Source organism: Nyctereutes procyonoides, unplaced genomic scaffold, assembly GCF_905146905.1.
Source record: "Nyctereutes procyonoides isolate TBG_1078 unplaced genomic scaffold, NYPRO_anot_genome, whole genome shotgun sequence".
NCBI lineage: Eukaryota > Metazoa > Chordata > Mammalia > Carnivora > Canidae > Nyctereutes > Nyctereutes procyonoides.
The window spans coordinates 78,497,555-78,513,323 of NW_026575125.1; the positions used below are offsets into that span (position 1 = coordinate 78,497,555).

Here is a 15,769-nt window from a genome sequence, read left to right on the forward strand (position 1 = left end):
CTAATTCTTAACTATCTTCAGGTTCCACTTCTTCATAAGACCATCCTCTGTCCTCTCGGTTGACATTAACCTCTAACTAACTAGGAAGAAATTAGCTGTCATTTTCTCTGCATTTTACTTCCACTGATTCTTGTATTACTGTCACTTTTGGATAGGTTCTTTGACAGCGTCACTAATAAGGATAGCCCATTGCCTTCAAGTGTTAGGCAGAGTTCAAACGTGAGTGGTGAAAAAGGCAATTATATTACAGTGGATATTACAGATTTGATTAGAGAGTCAAATGAGGTAAGTTTTTTTTTATACCACAAATATAATTACATAGCATAGTTTAAATGATAGTTGTATCTCTAGTGGTATATTAAGAATAAGAATAATATATGTAAAGACATAATTTAAAATCCAGTTTCACTTTATTTATTTATTGGTGTATTTTTATTGACATATAATTGACATGCAATATTATATTAATTTCATATGTACAACTTAGTGATTCAACATTTGTATTGTATACATTGTGAACTGATCACCACAATAAGTACAGTTACCATCTGTCACCATACAAAGTTAATACAATATTATTGACTATATTCCCCATGCTGTACTTTATATCTCCCCTGGGCTTATTTAATTTTACAACTGGAACTTTGTACCTCTTAATCCCCTTCATCCATTTTGCATCCCCCCAACTCCCTTCCCTTCCGGCAACTACTGCTTTGTTCTATCTATGAGCCTGGGTTTTGTTTTGTTTTATTTTTTAGATTCCACCTATAAGTGAAAGCATGTGGTATTTGTCTTTTCCTGTCTGACTTATTTCACTTAGCATAATATCCTCAGGTCCATCCATGTTGTTACAAATGGCAAGATTTCATTTTTTCTGTGGCTGAGTAGTATTGCATTGTATAAAAAAGAATTCTGTGAACTGTTCTAGGTTATTCCTTCAGTTTGCTATTACAAACTGTAATATAATGTATTATATATATATAATAATAATATATAATATATTATATATAATATTATGTATAATATTATGTATAATAAAACAATACTCAAAAAAAACAATACTCACTTGCTTTCACAGATAATGACCACTTTTAAACATCTATAACCATATAAAAAGGTGAAAATTAGGGCACCTGGGTGGCTCAGTCAGTTAAGCATCTGCCTTCAGCTCAGGTCATGACCTGGAGTCCTGGGATCAAGTCCCTCACTGGGCTCCCTGCACAGCAGGGAGTCTGCTTCTCCCTCTACCCCTCCCCTCTGCTTATGATCTCTCTCTTCCATGCTCTCTGTCTCTCAAATAAATAAATAAAATCTTTTTTAAAAAGGTGAAAATTATTCTCTTCTTAAAGACTTAAGAATTTTTCCAATGTTCTTGCACTTAGTCTAGACACATAGTAGATGAAATTCTCTAGTAAATATATAGGAAATATATAGAAAATATATAGAAAAACTGAAATGTGGGAGGTGAAAATTTGCATAACCACTGAACAAGTTAGGAAAATAGGTAGGAATAGAGCCAAGGCCTCTGAGAATTGAGTCTGGTGAAATTCATTTATAAGAAAAGTGGATATTTATTATGAATATCTACTGAAATCATATTTTTTACAGAAATATGGTAATATTTGCTATGAAGAAATACACAGCATGCGCTGTCGAAGTAGATTATATGTCATACAGACCCTAGAGGAAACGACAAAGCAGAATGTGGTGAGTATCTACCCTATGGGGGGAAACTAATTGGAGTAACATTTTTTCCGAAGTTCTTTTAAAAAGTTGATTTTCCATGTGAAGAAAATGAATATAACTAAACTTTTGAGCTAGATTCTTGTCACAGCTTAGCTTACTATAAATTTTTTTGAGAGGTAGTAAATTATTTTCTTCTAGTCGAATTATGTTGATTTCTCCAAAATGTTCTTTGACCTTTAATATTGAATGCTTGATATAGGCATTTAAGCATAACATATTTGTGACATGCTTCATCAATAAGAACAGCTGACCTACATAGTAGTCAGTGCTGCTAATACATATTGTTATCTTTGGAAACCTAAGATAAGGTTAAAAAGACACAAAACAGTATGTTTTAAATACTTTCCTTTTTATTTTATTTTTTTAAATACTCTTCTTTTTAATATTTGGGTGGCTACATATGAAGCTGTTAATATTGGTTGCCTCTGGTGAATGGGATTAATAGAGCCTGGGTGAGAGAGGGAGAGTTTTACTTTGCTGTATATACATCCTTCTGTACCATTTCAGCTTTTATCATAAGCATGTATTGTTTTTATTAACCTGTTTGCTTAAAGGCCACATCCTCAGAGACACCAATCTGAGAAAATAAACATTTCTGAAGATTCTAGGTTTAGCTTTCAATTAAATAATTCAGTGACGTTACTGTGACGTAGTTAGCATAGAGCTATTATTCTTATATATTAAGATTAAAAAATAAGCAATACATGTTCACTGTAAATAATTTAAACATGACAGAAATATAAAAAAATAAAAGTTCCCTATCCCAGAAGTAACTAATATTAAAATTATTTGGCATATATCCTTCCAGATATTTTTCTATGTATCTATAGATGTAAATGTGTGTGTGTGTGTGTGTGTGTGTGTGTGTGTGTGTGTGTGATGGGGTGATAATAGTTTTTAAAATGAGATCATGTCAGTTACTTTGTTCTGTAGCTTACTTTTTTTTGTAGCTTACTTTTTTTCACTCAGAAATATATTAGTCATTGCATATCAGTACATATAGGCCTCCCTCACTTTTCCTAACATACCAAATAGTATACCATAGTAGGCACATGCTGTACAGGTGACCCTTGAAAAACACAGAGGTTAGGGGCCCTGGTTCCCTGTGTACTGGAAAATCCACATATAACTTTTGACTTCCCAAAAACTTATGTACTCTTGAACAGCATAGGTTTGAACTGTGTGGGTTCACTTATACATGGATCTTCTTTGATAAATACAGTACTGTGAATTTATTTTCTCTTCCTTATGCTTTTCTTAATATTTTTTCTCCTCTAAATTTATTTATTGTGAGAACACAATATATAATATATATAACATACAAAATATGTTAATCCACTATTTATATTATCGGTAAGGCTTCTGGTCAATAATAGGTTATTAGTAGTTAAGTTTTGGGGGAGTCAAAAGTTATATGCTGATTTTTGTGCAAGGGGTTCAGTACCCTTAAACCTCACATTATTCAAGGGTGAACCATACTAATAGCCTACTATTGACCAGGAGCGTTCCTGATTCATTCAGGTTCAGACATTTTTAAAAAATGAATATTGAGTGTTAGTTTTGATCAAAAGACTTTTCCATATCTTGATATTATATATTTTTCCAGCTTTGTTAATGTAGTAAATTATATTAAGGAATTCCTAATGTTAGACTTATGTTGGATTCTTAAAATCCTATTTGGTCATGTCGTATTTTTTTTTAATATTTTGCTTTGATGATTTTACTAAATAGCCATGTTCTTTACATCTATGCTGAAGTGACATTAGCTTACATTTTCTTTCTGTGTGTATGCTAACTTTAGTTTTCATATCAGAGTTGCACTCATGTCAGAATGAATTTTGGAATAAATTACATTTTTCTATGCTTGAGTATAGTTTAGATCAATAAGAATTATACATTACCTGAAAGTTTGAGTGATTGAGCCTATAAAACCATCTGGATCAGCTGCCTTTTGGTAGAAGGCAGATTTTTTTATTACCTTTTCAATTTCGTCTGTTCAGAATTTGCTCTTCCTGGGTTAATTTTGGTAATTTATTCTTTTCCTAAAAAAATTATCCATTTCGTCTAGACTTTTAGATATAATGATATAAAGCTTACAGAATTCATTCAACAGATAGCTAATGCTACCTCCTCTGTGCTGGATACTTTTAATGATCTCCATACCTGTGTTTATATTATCATTTTACTTCTCAATGTTTATTTGTGTTTTCTTTTATCACACTTGCCAGGTATTTGTCTATTTTACTTTTTTTAAATTAACCAATTCTTTGTTTTATTTATTGAGTATACTAGGTTTTTAATTTCCACTATTTTATTAATTATTTTTACCTTTGGTTTTACATTTCTTAAATACCAGAATCATTATACCATTGATACTTATTTGTCAAGTTAAGATAAAATTACATATTTTCTAAGCTCATTACTTCTTGGATTATGTTTCTTGGCACAGAGAGGGAATGCACATCTCTCCCAATGTCTTTGAAGTATTTCATGACAGTCCCACTTGATGACTTGACAGACTGTTTACGTGGCAAGAGAAATATATGGAATGAGACTTAGAATACCATTGCTTATATTTATAGACATTAAATGGATGTCCTTTTGGCAGTTACTGGGTATGAGGGGATAAAGGTGAAAGTACACATCAGAGTAGAATTAAACCTGTAGTCTATGTACAACCTTTTTAAAGGGCATAATGGTGCATTTATCTTTGTTATTTAAAAAGTTCAAAGAAAATCATTTTATTCTACCAGAGGGAAATTTCTAAATGGGTTCATGTGTTAAATACTGAAGTGTTAAAATTTTAAATTGCTTTTAATCTTTTTAAAGGTGCGTGTTGTATCACAAGATGTGAATTTGAGCCTTCATGAATTGAATGAACTTTATGTCCTCTTTAAGGTACAGTTGTTTTTCTTCAGGTGAAAAATAATACTTTTAAGCAAAATTTTTACCACCTACCACTCTTAAATATTTTATAATTATTTTAGTAGACATGCTTAACAGAAAATAATTTTATAAATTTTATAAATTCTTTGTATGACTTATTGACTTTCCTCTTTTTATTTGTCTTAATAGAAAGAGCTGTTTTTTTCCTATTATTGGTGTTTGAGTTGTCCAGTATTGAAGTACCATGACCCCAGTCTGCCATATTTGGAACAATACCAGATTGACTGCCAGCAGTTCAGAATGTTATATCAGTTGTTGAGCCCCTGGGCTCATGCTGCAAACAAAGACTCGTTAGCCTTATGGACATTCAGATTGTTGGATGAAAACTGTGACTGCCTTATAAACTTCAAAGACTTCTCCTCGGCAATTGGTAGGGTGAAGTCCAATAATTTTCTTTTTTAAAAGCAAAAAATAAGATACCCCTAGAAATACTTAGTACTGCCTGCTCTTGTCAATTTAGTCAGATTTTATCAGCCTGAGTTACATTATCCCCAGCTTTAGCAGTAAGTGGATCTTTTTCTGTGTTTGTAACTAAATCTTAAATATATTGGTCTCATTTTGACCCAACACTCTCAGAAAAGCAAACTGTATAGATATGGATGTTTTCAAGGTTAACATGAAGGAAGAAAATGTCTATATCTCACCCAATTCAGACACATGGATACTTCAAGAGAAGCTTCCCCCCCCCAGTAAAAATCAACCACATAACCTAGAAAAGTGATAGAGAAATAATCCTAACAAACATGCTGTACCTATAGATAGTTCATCAGTTACATTGTTCCTTTGCTTTTCCACACCCTGGCATACTTTCTTATTAGGAATTACCCTTGAAGAGGAGTTCTCTCCTCAAATGAGGCATAAGGCCTCATTCGAAAGAAAAAAAGAAAATTTAGTTTGGGGGAAGGGAAATTAGCAGGAGAGCTTTTTTCCCTCTGATGAAGGGTATTTTGCTTCTACACTTGAAGAAGAGAATCTGGCTGACTGGGTGGTGGTTTAACTATTAGCTTAAGTAATGGAAAGTTTATGAATCCTAATTACTGGCTAACATCTGTATCTTAATCTGTGTTGCTGGAATGGATTGAATGATCTTTGAAAATCTGAATATTTGTAATTGAATTTTATTGAACAGATACAATGTACAATGGAAGTTTCATTGACAAGCTTAAGCTGCTTTTTAAGCTGCATATTCCTCCAGGTAAGAGTTTAACAGTCTTTAATGATGTACAGGAGTTGATTCCATTTTAACAAGTATAATTGCAGATATTCGATTTTAATAAGTAGCATAATTTTCAATATGATATAAGGTCATTGCTTCATTGGGACCATGGATCATATGTCCAGTACTTTTGCTGATACAAGGTTACAGTGAAATCTATGGAAGAGGTTCTGTATAACAGATGGGTTCACAAGTTTCCTTCCAGTTAGTAGGTTAATTTAATGATAGTTCATGTATAAGAACTATCTAACATTTTGAACATTGGTAAAATATTGAGATGTGATGTTGTTATTGTCATTGAGGAGTAGAATTTAACTTTCGACAAGCTGCCAAACTCATGGAATACTACAGATTATTCAGAAAAAATGAGATTTAGGCAGCAGGAATATTAAACATTTGGAAAAGGAAGCAAAAAACAAAAAAACACTCCCATTTATTGAGCACTTGCTCTGTTGAGGTGTTTACTTTTACATGTATTATTTTACTTAATTCTCATAATATCCCTGAGAAGTGGTATTATCCTTCCAAGTTTGATGATAAGGAAAGTAAGGCTTAGAAAGATTAAATTATTGGGCAAAGATCACATAGCTAATAAATTGTGTAGCTGGGATACAAACCTAGGTCTGACTCCAAAGCTTAGGGTTTTTTTCTATTCTACCATACTACCCTAATATTACCATACCATGCCAGTTTACTTTGGTGTTTTCCAAGGACCTTCAGAGGCTGCCTTTCCCAGGCCTGATCCATATTTTGGGAAAACAGCCTTAGGCTTTAAGCTAAACGAATGTTGCAAAAGTACCATTTAGTTTAGATAGGCTAATTCACACAAGCAAGTGGCACCTCATAATTTGTCAAAACTACACCTGGGATTCCTTTTAGAGTCTTCCTAGGATAGCCAGGAACCACTTTTTACCAGACCAAATATCTAAAAGCCATCTTTGACTCTTCACACACAGATCACAAACAGAGCATTTAAAACCAAAGATAAACCAGCTAATAATTTAATTATGAAGGACTTTACATTGTCAAGTTAGATTACTGTCAGAATATCTGATTTGCCATGGAATGAATTGACTTTAAGTAGAAGGCTCAAAAATGGAAGAAAAAAAAAAAAAGAAACCACTGTGTATCTGTTAAAGCCCTCAACTTCATGTTTGCCTCATTATTGAAGATGTTCTTAAATGACTGAGGTTACATTTTCAGAGATTTCAAAATGCCAGATTTTTTTATTTCGACTTGTAATGGCTCTCAGAAAACCATTGAAAAGCAAGTAAGAGAACTACTAGAACTCAAAGTGATCAACTACTTCCTGTTATTTGCTATAGAGTACCACTTGTACGTTTCTTCACATGTCTTTCTTACAGTGACCTTTTAACTCTCTGCCCCCAGATATGCTTGATCACTTATTATAGGGCCCATTTCTGTCCCTTATTATTAGTAAATTGATTCGGGTTATCTGTTTTCAGCTTATACTGAAGTGAAATGTAAGGACCCTTCAAAAGGAGATGAACTTTCCAAGGAAGAATTACTTTATTTCAGTCAGCTCCATGGTAAATACCTGTTTAAAATGTATCTTTTTTTTGATGATTAGTTACTCATAGAGATCTTCTTGGCTTAAATAATTTTTTACCCAGCTATCATTAATAAAATTTGAGTTAATATACTTCATATTTCTTTTGTGCTACCATAACACTTCGCACAGTGCTAAATGCATGGTAAGTACCCCATAAATATTTGACTAATTAACTGAAGTGTGTTTTGGGTTTTAATTTATGGAGTTTTTTGTCTACTGGAGGATTAGAAAAAACATGCATTTTGTTTCTACTTATGTTGCAGAATTTCTAAAATGTATCCAATGATTTTCGTGCCTTCTTAAAATACAGTGGAAACAATAGAATCTTTGATGATTGAAGGTCATAGCTATTATTCAAACAGTGAATACTTATAAATCACTGTAGGTATAGGAGACAGGGATGAGTCTGTCTCCAGGACATAATTTAGAAGTGTTATAAACTTATTTTTGTGTCCTTTACCTCTTTTTTCATAAACATGAATGTCTTATAAAGGTCTAAGTCCTGTTTAATGTATGTTTGTAGTTACTATATGTTACTGTTTGAACAATAAGTTTGAAGAGACTAATATATATAGATAAGGGCACAGAGACCCAGAAAGGAGAAGTGACTTGTGCAAGATTTTACAATGAGGTGTTGCCACAATCAGGATGAATAGCTCAGTCTTCTGACCTCCCGCCTGCTTTTTTTCTTAATAATGAAAGTAACACAGTTTAGTTTGAAGAAGATCATAAGGAAGAAAACCCCACCCAAAAATAAATAATATTTGGTATACTTCTAGGATTTTTTTCATACAGATTTTTCCCAGTGTTCTTTCTACTATAAACATTCTTGAATACTTTGTCTTCTGATGAGAGGAAGTCATGTCAGCTTAAATTTGTTTCTTGTGGGGTGCCTGGGTGGCTCAGTCAGTTAAGCATCTGCCTTCGGCTCAGGTCATGATCCTGGGGTCCTGGGATCGAGCCCCACGTTGGGCTTGCTGCTTGGTGACGAGTCTGCTTCTCCCTCCCCTTACTCCTGCTCTCTCCCTCTCTCTCAAACAAATAAATAAAACTCTTTTTAAAATAAATAAAAATGGTTTCCTGAATTGAAGAAGATAACATGTACCCAAGTCTTTTTATAAAATATTTTACTTTCAAAAGGTACTTATTTGTTAAATATTTTACAAAATGCAATTGTTTTCTTTTCCTCTAGTTTCCAAGCCTCCAAATGTGAAAAAAGTGGCATCATTAAAAAACAGCCCTGAAAAAGGTATTATGATTAGGAATATCATTTAGTTAAAGTTACTGTTTTTGTGAATAGAATTAGCCACAAAGGCAAATAGTGGATTCCCTTTAAAGGACATTGATTTGTTCTAAGAGCTTTTTCACTTTTTTGTGTTTAGTTTGACAATTTAGTCTTTTTTGTCTTGATACTTAAGTCTCAGAAATTATAGTAAATGACCCACATTCATTTAATTTTGCTATTTTAAAAATACTTATTTTTAATTACAAGAGTAATAATAAAAAAATTTATTTTTTTATTATTTTTTTAATAAAATAAATTTAAACAGAAGTCTTCATACTCCCTCTGAACTCCATCCTGAAGTAAATATGAAAACATTTTGTTCTATATCCTTTCCAGACCCATTCCTATGTATATACACATATAGACATCTCTTTTTTATAAAAAAAGAAACATTCCATAAATAGTGTTCTACAAGTTGCTTTTTCAATTTTGTGATATATCATGATGTGTTTTCATGTCAGTACATTTGGATCTATCTTATTCTTTTTAATGGGCATAGAGCATTCCATTGATTAGTTGTACCATAATTCCATAGCTAGACCAATATTGATGGACATTTAGGTTGTTTCCAGTTGTTTATATTGCAAACTATGTTGCAGCAAACACTTTATACTTACATTATAGGATACTTTCATACATATTTCATTAGGATAGGATAAAATCATAGAGGTATGAGAATGCTGTGCCAAAGAATATGCACATTTAATATTTTGATTGAGACTATCAAATTGCTCTCCAAAAGTCCATCATTATTCTCATGTTTCTGAGCAACATTTAGTTAGAAAATAATAAATTGCTAAAGATCTGTTTAAATATGGCACCTTCCCTAGGTTGTTCAGTATATCTACCTAGTTTTCCAATGGCCTTAAGTAATTATTTATAATCATTAAATATCTTCATTAAACTCTTCAAAGGAATGAATGGATAGTAGGTTTTTAAATTTTTTTAAGAGCCACCATGGACAACTTCAGAATCTGCATATTAATAACATCACATAGAAGCTATTTTAAACTTAATAGTATGCATGAGGACAGCTAAATGAAATTTACATTGTCAAGCCAGGGTATACTGTTTAATCTAAAATGCATCCTTCTCCCTCTCTTCACATCTTCCCTAGTCCCCAGCCTCCCCAAAGTAAAAGTTTTAGTTTAATGGAAATGGAAAACACATTCTGAAAGCCAGTGGGTGAAATAAAAGGTAAAATCAGATTATTTCCTGGGTTATTAAAAGGTGGAATCTTATATCTTAATGAAATAATTTCTAATTGTAGTTATTCCTTCTGAGATTTGGGGAAATATTATGTTCATAAAACTGTTCATTATGAAATGGTTTTATTCCACTTATACAGGCAAAGGAAAAGTTGATATTCAAGCATATCTAAGTCAATGGGAAGATGAGCTTTCCAAAAAAGAAGAAAACATTAAGGATTTACCAAGAATGAATCAGGTAGAGTATTTTCAAAGAAAAAATTCTAGGTTCTTGTTTGTTTTTATGAATGTGGGTGTATCCAACTCTAAAATAGCTAATCTTCTATTACAAAAATAGTTAAATCTATATATCATCTCTGTAAGTTTCAGATGAGCACAGAAGAGTAGGAACAAATTTTTTAATGGCTTTCTACTTTAAACACTTAGTTTTAGTGTTTAGTAAACATGCATTTAGTGTTTCAGAATAGTTGCTCTGCTATGACAACATTTGTGACTCTAGAAAAGATGTATGTATAAACATACATTTCAGTGTTTCTTATTTCCAGCTTTATTAGAAGTGTTCATTTATTCAGTAAACATTTTTTTTAGTGCCTACTAGATGACAGACCCAATGCTAGGTACTTGGAATAAGAAGTTACTAAAATAGGTCACATGCTGGTTTCTAATCATCTTGTATTTGAACCTGCTGGAACAATACTAATGACTACTACTTGATACAATTCTAAATCCATCTCTTTCTTAAGCACCCTTCAGTCAGTTTATGTTCATATGTTTTTTAAATTTAAAATCTGTTGGGGGATCCCTGGGTGGCGCAGCGGTTTGGTGCCTGCCTTTGGCCCAGGGCGCGATCCTGGAGACCCTGGATCGAATCCCACATCGGGCTCCCGGTGCATGGAGCCTGCTTCTCCCTCTGCCTATGTCTCTGCCTCTCTCTCTCTCTCTGTGACTATCATAAATAAATAAAAAATAAAATAAAATAAAATAAAATAAAATAAAATAAAATAAAATAAAATCTGTTGGTGTAGATACTGAGGATTTCCAGAACATTACCAAAATGAGAACTATCAAATAACAGTATTCCTCGTGGACTGGGTAATTTGGTAGCTGAATAAGTACTTTTTTAAATGAATCAATATGATGTTTATTCTAAAATTTTTTCTAAATAAGCAGTATACAGACTAAGGTAGAGAGAGAACTAAAACTTAAAAGTTTGGTACTATTTATTTTGATTAAGTATATCCTTTGCATTTGCTTTTTACTTACAGATAAACTTTTCTGTTAAGGATGATTGACTTATAGGACTATTGTGTTAGAATTGTATTTTTTTTAAAATTGACAAATATCTTTTAGAAATGTCTTTGGATTATCTAGGGGCAATTAGCAAACAAACCAGATTTTTCCTCCACTTGGGTCCCACCCCAGTCTTTAAAGAGAAACATGTCTAAATGGGTCCTGTAGAGCTACCTTGTACTACTAGATAGTTCCCAAAATGTTCTTCCATAAATTTAAGTTGTCCTAGTTGAGCTGCCCACTCTAGCCCTTTGGAAAGATCAAGGGGAACTCATTATTAAGCCTTTCATTAAGATTGGTTAATGAATGAACAATCCATCTGTAAGGAAATAGGGGAATTTGCCTAATTAAAAGTACCACTGGGGCACCTGGGTGGCTCAGGTCTTGATCTCAGGGTTGTGAGATCAAGCTCTGCGCTCAGGAGGGAGTCTGCTTCCCCTCTCCCCCTCCCTCTCCCCCTCCCCTTCTCCCAAGTAAATAAATAAAAATCTTTAAAAAAAAAAAGTACCACCTAACATTGAGGGAATGCGGTCAGGTAAGCTGCCCAAGAATTATTGTATATATAATATATGTATATAATGTATTGCTATTAGGCAATGTATGAGAAGGAATTTAATTTAAAAGGAATTTTCTTCCATGGTTCATACCCATCTTTCTAGAACCAAGATTTATTTGGGAATTAATCATTAGTTTCTTTAACTTCTATGGCAAGGGTTAAATGGTACAAATTCTAAATAGGAGACTGTTTACTTCTAAGTTTTCTTTCTTTTTGCTAAATCTAACATCAATATGGTATTTCTTTTTTGTATAAATGTATTTAAAAAATTATTTTGTATTGGTGTTCAATTTGCCAACATATAGAATAACACCCAGTGCTCATCCCATCAAGTGCCCCACTCAGTGCCCGAAACCCAGTCACCCCCACCCCCCGCCCACCTCCCCTTCCACCACCCCTAGTTTGTTTCCCAGAGTTAGGAGTCTCTCATGTTCTGTCTCCCTCCCTGATATTTCCCACTCATTTTTCTCCTTTCCCCTTTATTCTCTTTCACTATTTTTTATAAAAAATATGGTATTTCTAACTTGTGTCTTTCAGTCACAATTCATTCAATTTTCAAAGACCCTATATAATCTATTTCATGGGGACCCTGAAGAAGAGTCGTTATATCAAGCCATTGCTTTTGTAACCAGCCTTTTGCTCAGGATGGAAGAAGTTGGAAGGAAACTACATAGCCCTACAGCATCAGCCAAAGAATTCTCTGGTACAGTCTGTGCTTCTGGAGGACCCAGTGAGGGGAAAACAGAGAGCCACTTGAAGAAAGATCCCTCTTCTCTGAGGGAAGAACCTCAGTGGTCATTTGCATTTGAACAGATTCTTGCGTCTTTGTTGAATGAACCAGCATTGGTGAGGTTTTTTGAGAAACCCGTAGATGTAAAAGTGAAACTAGAAAATGCAAAGACCTCTCAGTTAAGTTGTAGAACCAAGATATAAGTTTCTTAACAGGAATTGCCTATTATAGACAAGTTTACCAAGATTGCTGTAGCTGTTAGCCTGATTCATGGGAATAGGATCAGGGATTTATCTTGTTACCAATGTGTTTGAAGATTAAAAGGAAGATATGTGAAAGCACAGTGATTCATTGCTTTGTGGTAATCTCTAATTTTGATATTCTTCATTACAAATGAACTTTTTTATAGTTCACATGTTATGCGATATCAGAGAAATACTCTAAATGTTCCCACCAGAGGGCACTACCATATCACTTTTAGTAAGAAAATTCCTAATTTGTGCTATTTACATATGAATTACTAACAATTTTGAAAATGTAATGTTATGTTTGAGTATTATTGCTGATGACTTGTCATTGATAAACCTTACTTTCCAAATTGCCTCAGTTCTATTAGAATGCTTTAGAATTCTGGGCTCTTAGATCTATAGCCTTAATTATCTAAGTGATTACCATATGGGGACCTCATTTTCAAGTTAACTAACTGAAATAAGACTTTTTAAAGTTAATCTAGTTTAGTTTTCTAATAATAAATCGTTTTTTAGTAAGTTCTACATTCTTCCTACCTGAGTGGTTTAGAAGCTGCTGACACACTTCTAACTGTTACTGATAAAAACAAGTCAAGAACTCAAAAGATTCTGGGCTAATATAAGGAGAAACAATATTGGATTTAATTTTAAGCTGGATAAAGCCAGTCTCATAGAAGGGTTAAGAAACAATACAGTTAACTATATAGGTCTCTTATTAGACTGAGCAATTACTTGAAATTCTTCTGAGCACTGCTGTTTGTGGCATTTGTCTCAGAGTATCCTGTGACTGCTTTGGTTCTAGCTTTAGATTTTGAATTTTCACCAGTCATGTTTTAAGCTACATTAGATAGACTGAATTACTGTATTAATCTGGCAAGTTCATAAAGTATACTTGTGTGTAATGATAGTTAAAGTAATTGCTGGTGTCTATCTAAAAAGTTTTGACCCATCTATCTGATTTAGATGTGTGATTTCCATATTTTATGTTGCTTATATTTCAGTCATTATAATGAAAATCCATTTAGAGATAGTGGGCTTTGTTAGCACTTTAAAGGAAAAAAAAGCAAGCAAACCTATTCAATCTTCTGTGCTATTTTTGACAAGAGCAATTTATTAATCAATTGACTTAGGAGAGGGGAGAGATAATCCACTGAAGCTTCTTATTTCACAAAAGGCTTTGGTTTTAAGCCCTTTGACTTTTCAGATATGAAACAATAAAAGGGCAAAAATTCTTTAGAATAACCGAAGACATCTCCCTTTCTGGAAAGGAATTGGTTTAGTCAGCCTTTGACAAGAGGCCACTGTGAACAAGGCCTAACACAAAGACAGAGGGTTTCATCATCATAGACTATGTTATTTTCAAAGCGATTCAAGAATTTTAAGTTGATCATTTAAACTTCATAAGTTGGACTTGGCCAAACACTAGTGTTGTCTTTAAAATGATTTGGTCATCTTTTTCTTTTCAAAGAAATTATCACTTAAACATAGAGTTGGTAAATAAGCTAATGTGCCTTTTCTCAGAAATGATTTGCTGAAATGTGTCCAAATTTTAAATTTTTTTCTAAATATTTATTTACTTATGATAGTCACAGAGAGAGAGAGAGAGAGGCAGAGACACAGGCAGAGGGAGAAGCAGGCTCCATGCACCGGGAGCCCGATGTGGGATTCGATCCCGGGTCTCCAGGATCGCGCCCTGGGCCAAAGGCAGGCGCCAAACCACTGCGCCACCCAGGGATCCCTGTGTCCAAATTTTAGAGCTTAGTGAATAGTTTATATGTACACTATCATACATTTGCTATTTTGCAATGTTTGTTAAATTATAGTAGCTCTAGAAAGACACAAGGTTCTATGCTTATATACAAAGGCACTATTGCACATACTATTGAATATTTTGTCAGTTACATTTACAAAAAGAGATACTTAGGAGCATTGTTACTAATAATTGATATGGTTTTAAAGTCTGAATATCAAAGTTTAGCTTATCTTAATTAAAATTGAATTCTTAGATTTTTGAATTGGAAGATGATTATAAATGCAAGTTAAAAAGGCAAACATTTATTTTCTGAGTCTGCAGGAGAAATAAAATGACCACATAGTTTTATAGTTGCTACCTTGTTAAGCAAATGAGTTGTTCTTAATATTAAAAATCTTATGTAATTGTGTTAAACTGAACCACTGCATTATACCTTATACATTAAATTAAATGTATTATAATTTAATGTATACATTAAATTAAATGTAAAGGTGGCTTTACTTGTCTTTATAAAAATAAATATTACAAATCTATTATAGTGAACACGAAAAATTGTTTACTAAAAGATATTAGTATTATTAATTACAATGCATTTTTATTTACACTTAGTTATCACTTGAGGACTTCTCTCCTTTATTAGTTAAGGTAAGGTTGCAGAGAACAGAATTAACTCTAATTAGTTAAGGCCGGAAAAGATTTATTACTAGACATTAAGTGGCTTACAGAACTATCAAGAGGACTGACTCTAAATTGAACTTTCAAGAACAACTTCCAAAACTACCACAGAACCAGGCCACCAAGGGAGTTGCTAATTCTTCTATGATTAGGAAACTGCTACTTCCTGCTACCATGATGAAAAATCAACACCACAGCTGCTACTTACAGATCCATGCTCCACCTGCTATGATTTATGCCAGCAAAAAAAAGGCCAAGCATCCCACTTCTCACCACCCACAAGCTAGTGACTAAATTGCAACAGAATAAGCAAACATGTTCACAACCATGTTTACCAGCAGAAATGGCAGAAGCATAGCCTTCACCTCCCTTCTGCCATTCAAGGCTCATGAGTATGCGTCTGATTGGCCTATAATATAACCAGAATCCTAATTGCAAGGGAATCTAGAAAATATCCTTTTAGCTTTTTAGCCTCTGCAGTACAGAGAGGTACATTAAGAGGCTAGAATGGACAGTTTTTTATTGCTGTGTAACAAGTTACCC

The 15,769-nt window shown here is 33.2% G+C and overlaps 1 protein-coding gene across 2 annotated transcripts in view; it reads left to right on the forward strand.

Annotated features, from left to right (window-relative positions):
- The window catches only part of TBC1D8B (TBC1 domain family member 8B), a 71,347-nt gene extending 56,304 nt beyond the window's left edge, over nt 1–15,043 (forward strand). For both annotated transcript variants that reach the window (XM_055339124.1, XM_055339126.1), the window contains exons 13-21: nt 156–285; nt 1,609–1,707; nt 4,576–4,644; nt 4,822–5,062; nt 5,822–5,887; nt 7,375–7,458; nt 8,674–8,730; nt 10,115–10,212; nt 12,358–15,043. In XM_055339124.1, coding sequence (XP_055195099.1) covers nt 156–285; nt 1,609–1,707; nt 4,576–4,644; nt 4,822–5,062; nt 5,822–5,887; nt 7,375–7,458; nt 8,674–8,730; nt 10,115–10,212; nt 12,358–12,753 — 1,240 coding nt within the window. In that variant the 3' untranslated portion in view covers nt 12,754–15,043. The remainder of the gene's footprint in view (nt 1–155; nt 286–1,608; nt 1,708–4,575; nt 4,645–4,821; nt 5,063–5,821; nt 5,888–7,374; nt 7,459–8,673; nt 8,731–10,114; nt 10,213–12,357) is intronic.
- The last annotated feature ends 726 nt before the right edge of the window (nt 15,044–15,769 follow it).